Raw genomic sequence first — 11,740 nt, 5'->3', positions numbered from 1 at the left:
TCCTCGTTTTTTTTTCGGAATTCCACACTCCTCCCTCCGCATGTTTGGGGTAGCCTCTTCCTCGACAGGCTGGGCCTTGGGGCAGTTCGCTCAGGCTCCTTTGCTGTTTAGTTATCAGTTTTGGCTGTCCCCTGTGTTAATCATCCGCTGGAGGGGAAGTCAAGCGTTTCTCGGTGCAATCGAGTTGCTAATTGAAGTTCATCAGGGTCTGGCCTTTGTATGTTTGTATGCTGTCTCTGCTTTCGTTTTGTGGTTTCTGGCTGCCGGGCTCGAGGTCTCTTCTGGTAGAAGCAACTGCTACTTGAGATTGGAGCGGACTGATTTTAGTTGCTCCCCCTGTTTCTCCTCTATTTCAGGCCTACTGGTCAGATTTCCTGTGGAGCTCTTTTGGTCGCTTTTAGCTTGAGTTTCAGCGCTTTCAGTTGTTGCTGCCGCGCTAGTAAGTCCCTCTGTTTTGGTTTTCCTCTCTGTTTTCTGTTTAGCCATGTGTACGTGTTTTATATGATAGGCAGGGCCCGGAATTTTTGTTGCAGCCTGCCCGAATGGCTGTAAAAAAAAATAATAATAAAAAATAAAATAAAAAAATGTCTCTCTATCATTATCAACAAGTTATTTACCTTATCAAAAAACAAAAAAAAATAAAAATAAAAGAAGAAGAACAAGTTCTTTCAAAGATGAGGAGAATGATGCAGGCCCAATTAAAAAGAAATTCAATACCATGTAACATGTTCTAACCAATTTTCAGAATGCTCGTGACTACACCATAGGTGTTAACCCTAACCCAAACCCAAAACCTATCACAGCGGTTGTCCAGGGTGACGATCGCATCCTCATCAATGATGTAGGCAGTTACTAATGGATTAAAAAAGAAAGCCTTCGACTGGGCTCAAGCTTTGGTATTTGTCCCATTATTTCTAGTCCAATTGCATCATGGTTCATGTCATTGGGATTATGTTGCATATATGGAAAAAGGAAAGAGTTTGAAATTGAAGTATGTCTTGGAAATGTCTTTGGCATTATTTTGGAATTTTTCTTTTCTTTTCTTGAAATATATAGTAATACATTGAAAACTATGCCAAAAAAAAAAAAGAAAAGAAAAAAAAAAAAAAACCAAGGCCAATCCAGTCAACACAGGGGCTCGCTTCCATAAAAGAGAAGCCAAAAAGCATCATGATAGTCCACATTCATCCTAGGCGTGTCCTGGTAAGCAGACCTAGCTGATTTGTGTGGCCATCTGAACTGCATGGGCCACCCAATGGATCCTTGCATTCCACACAATTGTTAGATTGGGATGTGCCTGTGAGGCTAGCAAACCTTGAAGGACGGATTATATGCAATGCAGTGTTGAAGATATCACGTGGAGATGTGTGGAGCCCACGGTGAACTCATAGTAACATTCAACCCATCCTTCACATGTGTGTATGTCACCCAATTCATTCATCAGGGGAACACTACCTTGATAAAAGGACACTCAAAATCAATCAAATCTCAAAGTTCATTAGGTTGGCCACAACAATGGAATACATGCATATTTTAGGTATAATTATATGTTGCTCCTTTGGCAAGTCCTATTTGAGCTTTTGATAGGGATAGTTCTTAGGATAGCTTACCCAATGAACAGTTCGGATCACACATACACACGATGTGTGGATCCACATGGCTCGATCGGAAGGTATTGTAATTTTCACAGCTTCAAAAGCACGTGATCATTCCCAAGCAAGCAGCTAACCTAGGATTACATGATCCTCATCTGCTGGATGGGCCCATTTAGACGGTTTTTCCTCTGTCTAGTAGAGTTTAAAGTTGGCGAGTGTGCCATAAATATCAAGCCTCAAACACCCATCAATCAGTTACAAATCAAAGTTTGTATAACAACAAAAGAGAGCCAATATATATGCTTAATAGTAAGTAGGACATTGTTCAATATAAGACTATCCTAGCCATCTAATTGATATTGTCATTGATCACGTTCCAATTTAATTTGAGATTGATCTACTTTCTTCCCGCAGAAGACATCACTAAGAACTGTTCTGGAGCACAAAGCAGCCTTCAGTAGAGAGAGAGCCTGCGAAGAAAGACAAGTCCAAATATAAGCTTAGCATTCTATTCCCTATTTATATTTTTGGAAAGACAAGTGACAGCACGCATACAAACATGTGAGACGTGCAAGTTATGGGCTACTCACAAAGTCAAGAAGGTCAAGTCATCCGGTGGGCTGCACATGTAAGTTGAATATTGATCATTGGTTGCCTGTTTTATCACAATTTTTGTGTACATGTGGCCCACTGGATGATTAGGCCAACCAAACTTTGGGGCAAGGGTATTTTTCACAGCAGACATGCTTAGTGATTGGCCCAGAATCTCACACGTGGTTTGCATACGTGCATCAATAGCCTCTTCAATCATATGGGTGCTGAGGATGCTAAAATTGACAGAAGAATTCGCCAAGGCCAAACAAAAGAGACGTGATGCAGTAAATGTCGGGGTTAGGATCTTCCATCCATTTTTATCCCCTGCATGGTTCAGAAAATGGTAGCCAAACAAATGAGACATGATGCAGTAAATGTCAGGGGTTAGGATCTTCCATCCATTTTTATCCCCTGCATGGTTCAGAAAACGGTGGATCCTCAGCCCAGGAATATGCAAAGTATCCTCTGGTTTTCAGGTTGTAGGTTCTGCCATCCAGACTGTTGATTTGATGGAACCCGCCCGATGAACCATGCTCCAAATTTCTCTCAGATTGGAACATCTTTTGCCATTTTCAGTTGAATGTGGATCATTGTTCTGCTTCTTTACCAAATCATCTGTTTGCAGAGGCAACCAGTGAAAGGGTTAGGATCGTCACATCTAGGAGAGTGTTGAGGCATTGCCCTTCTATGGTGAGATTCATATTACCAACAGACAGGATCAGTCAGCCATGACTCAACCTGTGCAAACTGAATGTAATAGTTAGTAAATGCAGTAAAGCAAAGCCGTGGGACAAGAACTTCCACATCTGCTGCAAGAAGCCGTGCAACAAAAATTGAACCTACCTGACAATATCCACTCCATCCATCCGTTTTTTTAGTTCTTTTTAGGATGCGATCCCAAAATGAAGCACATTCAAAATTCAAGTGGGCTACAAAACAGGAAACAATGGGGATAGGAACTCCAACCATTGAAACCCTCTAGGGCCCACTGTGATATTTATATGCCCAACTCCATATTTACATGGCATCGAATCAGTTTACAAGGTTAGTTCCACCAAGATGAAAGGAAAACATTAATATCAGCCTGATCCAAAATTGCGGTGGGCCCCGTGAATATTTCATTAGTGGGCGTCCCATCCCCACTGGTACCTTTGACGAAGTGCAATTTGCATGATGTTTTGGATCACATCCTAACATGAGCTGGTTCAATGGATGGACAGAGTAGGTGTCACAGAAATCAATGTGGGCTCCACAGAGCTTTTTATTCAACGGGCTCCTTCTAACGGGTTTTGCCGGAAATTGGCGTCCAAAGCCATGGCGGTTTGCAAGATAGGTTGAAAAAGTCGATGCGCAAGTGCCAACATGGAATGCCGATGAGGAATCTAGACCACTCATCAGAAGGGGCCCATGGAGAACACACCCTTGCCCAAATCTCAGACCGGACTTCTTGTCAGGTGGCCTGCTCTGCATGAGAAAAATGGATGGGTAAAAAGTAAAATAAACGGACAGCCAACGGTCTATAATTCAATTGCAGACATTCAGTCCACCTGATCCATGGCTATCAATGAGTTTTGGGCCAGGGCATATTCATGGTGCCCCCCAATTGATGAGTAGCATGGAACCCTCTGTCCTAGCATGACTCGCCCTAACATTTCTCAATCTAACTGATGTAGAGAACAATCTACATTACCTGATCCTGGCCTACACTTACTACTCGCTCCTGCACATCACTGATGGGCACCTGGTATCTGTCTAGGATGGAGATGCCTGAAATAACCGATAAAGGCTCCACGTCCAACCCATCCGTTACCATAAACATGATCTTCGGCCCCTTCACAAATCCTCCTCCAGTCTCTGTGGCTGCATCACTCAACTTTGGATTTATGAAATGCAATAGTAGGCTCTTAAAACATCGGTAGGAAGTATAGTGGCAAGACCTGCCACAGTAAACGCAAGGAACACACAGAGAAATGTCGAATGTTTTAGGGGCCGCCTCCACGACTGGCAATATCTGGTTCTCACACCCCGAGTGGAGTGATAGCTTGGGGTCAAGTAGCATGGCTCTGCATTCTTCGGATATGATACAATTGTCGCCACAGCTTAAATCTTCCACGCTCTTGTACAAGTTATCCAAACATCTAATGGAACAACCTGGCCTCAAGAGATTTACTATGGCTCCAAGAGGGAAGGAGAGGAAGCTGAACAGAAGGTCCAAGAAATCTTCTGTGGCCTCTGCATACAATACTCTGTTCTTGGATTTGCTGATCAGAAGCTTCAAGCTCATCGTCTTGCCAGTGTCATTCTTATCTATGGCTATGTCTTCGTCGCTCAACTTTAGGGCATGAAAAGCATCCTCAACAGCCTCTGGCTTCGGCAGAAAGACGTCCGTCAAAGGTGTGTTGGAGACCAACATTCGTCTCAGTATATTCAATGCCTAATTCAAGATAAGACCAGTAATCGTCAAATATGCAGTTAGCCAACTTGTCTCAGCTATCCAAATAGACTGAGAAACATTTTGAATTTTAAACAATCTAACGTTTCTTTTATTCTTAATGTTCCTTTGAAGACCAGATCGATACAATTCGGCTTCTTTGATGTGCAGGCTTCTTAATAGTGGGTCATTCACGATAGGACAACCATATGGATGGTCAAATCCCCAAACTGAACAGCAACGTTAAAGGGGTGAGAGGTGATGAACCGAGCTCACGGCCCTAATCACAAACCCAGCCTCATTTATAGCGAGATAGCCATGGTCAACTTTACCCACGCAATTAGTTGATATGTCGGGATTTATAAATAAATAAATAAATAAAACTTTGCAAGTGAATACCATAAACTGAAACTAAATCACACAATTCTTGAGAAATGATTTAAATGGATCATCGTCATCAAAGCGATGTGCCAACGGTTGATCATCAAAGGCAGGCCAATGAACGTGTCTCACAACTTAGGTGGTTTGATTGAACTGATATATGCCATGTGTATAATTTCAGTGCCAAAGTATCAACCATCACATTCTGCTAGACAATCAAATAACTGTGAGTTCTCCTCTACTCTCCCAGTCTTTAAACCAGTTTCTTCATGTGCATTGCACATGCCACAGCTCGTAGTGCTAATTACTCATAAAGGAAGAGAAATGCAAATGGGACCTACATTGGAACTCAAAAGGCATGTTACAAGATCCACATCATTCATCAAGTAGGCCTACCATGTATAACTTGGCCCAAGCCAGTGCATTCATCAGATGGGCCACATGTAGAAAATGTGGACCACTTCTATTAGTGAAACAACCGAATAAAGGCATGTTACAAGATCCACATCATTCATCAAGTAGGCCTACCATGTATAACTTGGCCCAAGCCAGTGCATTCATCAGATGGGCCACATGTAGAAAATGTGGACCGCTTCCATTAGTGAAACAACCGAATTTTGGAGCAGGGCATCCACACGATTGGGCCCAACTGATGCCCGTACTCCTGCTGGTGCATGTTTACCACATTGTCCTGTGTTCCTGGAAGGATCAACGGGAGATAATCTAATATGTAATGTCTCAAAACAAAACATGAAACAGATATTTTCACAACCTTTTGATTGGATGGTTGTTATCACCGGTTTTCACAAACTTTAAAGCTTGATCGGATGGTTGTTATGAGCGGAGATGGGAAGATGGTTTGTGGGAGTGGAGATGTAAATTGGTTAGGTTAGAAAGAGGAAAATCAGGCTCAACTCAATTAATAACTGAGTCTGGACTTCTTATCTTAATCCAAATCAACATAGCAGTATTTTAAACTCAAACCTGAACAGATGTGTCTGAATTTGGATCCCAACAAATTCATATTGGGTTAAGTCTGCTGATCCATCCGTTAGGTGGGCCGCATTGTGTAGTAGTCAAGCTGGTCCACTCATAGGTGGGGCAGAGATGTAACCTGCAGGTGGAACTTGGCCAACTTTTTCCTTAACACTCCGTATACTTTGTGCATTGTAGGCTACCTAAAGAGCAGTCCAGCCTGAATCCTGATCACACATTTACACAATGTGCGCACATGATGGATGGTCCAGATAACGCATGGAATAGCCAGGTGATCATGTGTGGCTAAGAGTAGATGGTCAAAAGTCACCATAACATACCTCATCGGCACCCACATCCACAATCTTCTCCTCTAGAGCCGCCCTGTCTCTGACTCCAAGCTTGTCAAGTAGTGATATGAAGGTCATCGTGGAAATGGGGCCCACCCGTAGATCATCGCCTATCATGAACTTCATTGTCCTCTTCACAAAGACTCCCTCATTGATACCGTTCGTAACCGGATCTGGCTTATTAACAACTACCTCTTTACCCATCACTTTTCCGCAGCGACATCGGACATTCTTAACAGTACTGATCAAGGGGTGGGACCCTGCGTAACATGATGCACATACATAATACCTTGTAAGCTCCGTATCGACATTTAGTGCTAGATCATTGGTTCGAGCTTCCCATGTACTTCTCGGGCAGAACAACATCTCCTTAACAGCTTCTGTCTGTAGATACTGAGAATCGATATTCTTTATGCTCTCTTGCAATGCATCCATGCATCCAATATTGGATTTCTGGCTGCTGAGTCGCACTATAGCACCTATTGGTATTGTCAAGAAGCTGAAGAGGGTATCAACAAAGTACTTGTCGGATTCGGCAAGCACCACTCGGTTTTTCTCCTTGTCAATCAACAGCTTCAACTTGATAGCCATGCTTCGACCTTACATAAATATAAAATTAAAAATTAAAAATAAAATAAAATTTTAAAAAATAATAATAATAGGAAGAAGAAGAAGAAGAAGACGTATCACTTTCAATGTTTGATTTGTTTCTGGTGAAGCTAACTGTTATACATGAAGGTCGTCCAAAACTAACATGCATAGGTTTCAATCAAACCAAAAACTTCACTTCACCTATTATAAACTCATATCGAAGGGAGCTAATTATTAGAAATGTGTATGGACATGTTTAATGCATTTTGTGGGCTGGGACTTGGGAGTGTTTCCTTACGTGTGGGGCCCACCTTGATGTGCTGTATATTTACACTGCCCATCATTTTTTTCAGCTCATTTTAGCACGTTATACCAAAGTTTAAGCAGATCTAAATCTCTGGTGGACCACACCACTGGAAAAAGTGGTGAGTGACCATTAAAAGCTTTTTTAGGTCACAAAAGCTTTGGATCAAGCGGATCTTTGTCTTTTCCCTTCATCCGGGTTTGTTTGACCTTATTAAGGGGTTGGATGGCAAATAAACTTCTCGGATCTGCTTTACGGTGGACCTTGAGCAGTTTTTAATGGTGGGCTTTTTTTCACACGCTTACCCACCCAACCACACTACATGGGTAGTCGATCCAGGGTCTCAGTGTTGAAACAGAGTCAGTCTACCATTGACCCATGGAGACATACCCTGATGGTGGGTGTTCAATCATCACTGTTTTATCTTATGTGATCCACCTGAGATTTTGATTTGCTTAATGTTTGGACGCACATCCTAAAATGGGCTTTTTATTTATTTATTTTTTTTTTAAAAAAAAGATGGATGGTGTGGATATATGACACATCATCAAGGTGAGCCCCACGGTAAGGGTAACACCCACTAAGGTTACCGAGGTAACACCTAATTCGCTACCGTTTCATACACCCTTACCTTGCTGTATACGTGCCAATCTTGCAAGTGTGGAGAACACCTTAACGGAGCATAAGGTGGCATCCATGGGAAGAAAAGCATACGCAAAAATATGGTCATTTTATTCATTAGTTAATCCATCTACTATGGTTCATATTCAATTTTCCCGTCCGGATGAGTGGACTGACCTACTTTGCATATGACCATCTGGACTGTAGATCAGTCACCTAATTTACCACTCAGATGTACTACACACTTGCTAGTTGTCAACAGCATGGTGACAAATCTTGTTCTCAGCAATTTTAAAATTATTTAAAGTAAATTAATAAATAATTTTAAAATTTTAAATTATGGGTTTTGTTAATGTCCCCAACCCTTTTAAATGGCACATGGGGCATCGACCCATTCATTCATTCATGCCACTACGAACAAGCCATGGTGCAAGAATCATAACCCTTTGAATGAGGTTAATTCGTTACAATCATATGTTGTTTATGAATCATAAATCATAAGATTAGAATTATCAAATAAAGTAGTCTTACATTAGAATCACAAGTAATACAAGGTGGGATTTATCTGCTGTATGTTTCAAGATGATGATTGGACCTATTTTAGATGGACAATAGATCACCCGTGAGACATTTAAAAGATTCAAGGATACTGCTCGCATCCTTGTGAAGACAGGGATACTAGCAAAACTCTTCAGATACACACAACTATGCATGCATGCAAGTGTAAAATGTGTGACACTTAATTAAAAGGTTCAAGGATATTGCTGACATCGGGGATGCTAACGAAACTCTTCAAATACACACAACTATACATGCATGCAAGTGTAAAATAAATTTTAATGTCAAATTCATGATAATTCCACAATAATTAAAATTGCAAAAAAAATTATTTAAAAAAAATTGGCAAGATTTTGAAAGCGTGATTTTGAAAATTTTGCAATATTATCTTGATAATATATTGTTTGTCAATTTTCCACTAAAAAATCATGGGAGTTTCACATTTTCAGCAGTATTAGTGACAACGGTCATGAGCAATTAGAGTTATGTGATCGGAGGTTGGCTAGAACCCATGCATCCTCGTGTATTGCTACTGGATACATGGTGGTTCCGGCCTTGTATCTGGATCGTCTTAATTTTGAGATACATGGGTAAAGCCAGGTGGCTGATTCAAAAACCTTAAGATGAGAGGATCCTAAAAAAGGATCCATGTGCATAGACCCAAAAATGACTGATTAAGAGACCGTCCATATTCAAAAGAAACGAGCTAAATGATCCGTGTTAAAAATATTACAGTACGAGACTTTTACCATCGAGATATCCCTGCAATTGTAACGATAGGTTGGGATTTTTTATGCCAAGCCTCATACTGAGTCCGGATCCTCTGTTTGCCAAAACCACGACTTTCCTGCTTTTTTCCTCCTTTGCTGTATAGTGATTGGTCCAGCTCAGTCAGTGATTCATTATTCAATGCATTAAGCAATCACAATGTCTATTAGATTGCAACAACCACAATTTTGCTGCTTGACGCAAACAAAGGATCCGTATTCAGCCTCATCTGATCGTATAAGATATGATGCAGTGGACTGAGTGTATGGAAAACTTCCCATGCACCTTGCTGAATTTGGAGTCCATCGCATCCACATAATCTGTCCGGGCCGTCAATTAGTATCATTCCACTCTTCTTCCATTACCATGCAAAAACCACCACAATCGGATGGCCATAATCGATAGTGACCGGGCAGATCTTCTACAAACGGTCATGTCCATCCATTTTTTTCATGCCGCCAACTGTCCGGTTTAGATCATCGAATCTATATGATTGTACAAGCCAGAATCCAAAGCAGGCCCAACTTAATGGACAGTCCAGATAGGTGATCATGATGCGGATGCCAATGAGCCTAAATCCAACTGGGTGCATGAAAAGGTTCCATGGACATATGTAGCTCACTGGATCATTTCTCTTACTAAATTATTACATTTTCCTAAGTGCATTAAAATTGAATGATTGAGCGGAAAAAAAGCTGAAATAGGAAAGCAAATGACGGGGACTAAGAATCTGATTACCTAAGAAGGCTGATAGAGCTTCGGATCTAACCTTTACTATAATCTCTTCTTCACACCGAAGCTGGCATTGATGCCTCTTATAACACTGAGTTTTTGGCCGTCCAGCACAAGCGAAAAGAAAAAGAAATAAAGAGGAAAGTAAAAGAATAAAGATGAATGCTCCAGTGCTCTCACTCGGTGACACTGAAACAGTTTAATACTTTAAGAGAAATTTACGACTGTGGACCCTACCTTTTATCCAGTGGTTTTTTACGAAATAATACAAACTTAACGTACGCACTTGGACCTCCTCGCACGGACACCAAAATTGAGGACGAAAATACCCCTGCCTTCCTCTGGCTGGCGTGCAGAGACGAGCGCTGACGGACGGTCCGGCGATGGGAACTCAGGTGGGGCCCACTGTGATGTTTGTGAGAAATCCTCTCCATCTAAGTTCATTCATAGGGTCACAAAGACCTAGATGAAGAGGAAAAACAAATTTCATAATTATCCAAAACTTCTATAACCCCTAAAAGGGTTTCAATGGTAGACGTTCAATTCCCCACTGCCTTTAACAGTGTGGTCCACTTGATAGTTAGATCTATCTTATTTTTCGTCTCAAGCCTAAATATGAGCTCTCTAAATAGATGGACCGTTTGGATATAACAAAGAACTCATGATGGGACCCACAAAAGTAATATAGCAAAAAAAAAAAAAAAAAATCTCCAGACTGTTCGGCGGCATTGCCGCCGTACCAGCGGTAGTGCTGCGGCAGTCTAGCAAATTTTTTATTTTTTTTAATACAAGAAGAAATTTTTCTCCCTTATATTTTTCTCTAATACATAATTATGTAAATATGTATATATAAGTATATAAAAATATTTTTCTATCTTTTAATTCATTTCTTTATCTATTTATTTAAGAAGCATATCTCCTAAACTAAAATGATTTACTCAACGTAGCACATATGATTTTGGGGCAGGAGAAGCTAATTTAGCCAACCAACCTAATTATTTTCCAAGATTCCATCAGGTCGATGGTCGAAAATCCATTTCAATTAGTTTGTAGTCAATTTCAATGACTTCGCAGTCAAACTGGAAATTCAGCGGGGCACACATGAAATTGAGCAGGGCAAACATGAAATTATGGCTGAAAGTCGAGCAGGTTGGTTTGGGTTGGTGCTCAACCCTAACCCAACCCAAGGTTCTTATACCTAAACCTTGACCCAACTTAACTCAGTTTTGGGTTGGGAATTCTCAACACAAGCCCAACCTAAGAGGGCCCGACGGGTTGATTGGGTTGGTCGGGTGTATACGTACTAATATTTTCATTATTACATTAGTTTATTATATTTCAATATAGGACTTATTTTTTGTATCTATGATTTTATTAATTATATACGTGATTATTCATCATAAAGAACTTCATTTTTTCTTTAAAAAACCAAGCTAAAACATAGGACTACTCCTTTAAAAATTCATGTAGCATAACACGCAATCTATTTGGGAGAAAGAAATCAGGCATATAAAGAAATCAGGCATATCTTGTTAGCTTGAGTCCTTGGAAATGACGTGGACAAATGAGACCCGACATCACTAGCGTACCTTCTACACAAACAATCCACACTCAATTATAATTTATAAGTAACTAATGTATTAATCGGGTTCGGGTTGGGTCAGGCAACCTGAGACCTCAACCCAAGCCTAACCTAAGTTTTATCGGGTTGGTGTTTCTATAGCCCAAGCTTGAGATCGGACCCAATATATCCTACCCGAGCCCAACCCAATGTCAGGTCAGTCACGGGTCGGTCGGGTTGAACCCGCCCAACTTTCAGCCGTACATGAAATTGAGCGAG

At 40.9% G+C, this 11,740-nt stretch overlaps 1 protein-coding gene across 3 annotated transcripts; it reads right to left on the bottom strand.

Moving 5' to 3' along the window:
- Window positions 1-1,791: 1,791 nt before the first annotated feature.
- LOC131240715 (uncharacterized) lies at window positions 1,792-10,099 on the bottom strand. Of its 3 annotated transcripts, none has more exons than XM_058239137.1 (4): window positions 9,907-10,099; window positions 6,318-6,925; window positions 3,880-4,623; window positions 1,792-2,065 (listed from the first exon to the last, which is right to left on the bottom strand). In XM_058239137.1, exons 2-4 carry the CDS (start codon window positions 6,915-6,917, stop codon window positions 1,958-1,960), a joined length of 1,452 nt encoding a protein of 483 aa, XP_058095120.1. In that variant the 5' UTR covers window positions 6,918-6,925; window positions 9,907-10,099; the 3' UTR covers window positions 1,792-1,957. The 3 variants fall into 3 exon arrangements, with proteins under 3 accessions (XP_058095120.1, XP_058095121.1, XP_058095119.1); XM_058239138.1 differs by having other exon boundaries at window positions 9,938-10,075; XM_058239136.1 differs by lacking the exon at window positions 9,907-10,099 and adding an exon at window positions 9,150-9,276.
- Between the last annotated feature and the right edge of the window lie 1,641 nt (window positions 10,100-11,740).

The sequence above is a fragment of the Magnolia sinica genome, chromosome 3, assembly GCF_029962835.1.
Source record: "Magnolia sinica isolate HGM2019 chromosome 3, MsV1, whole genome shotgun sequence".
NCBI lineage: Eukaryota > Viridiplantae > Streptophyta > Magnoliopsida > Magnoliales > Magnoliaceae > Magnolia > Magnolia sinica.
This window is presented reverse-complemented; position numbering and strand designations above follow the sequence as displayed.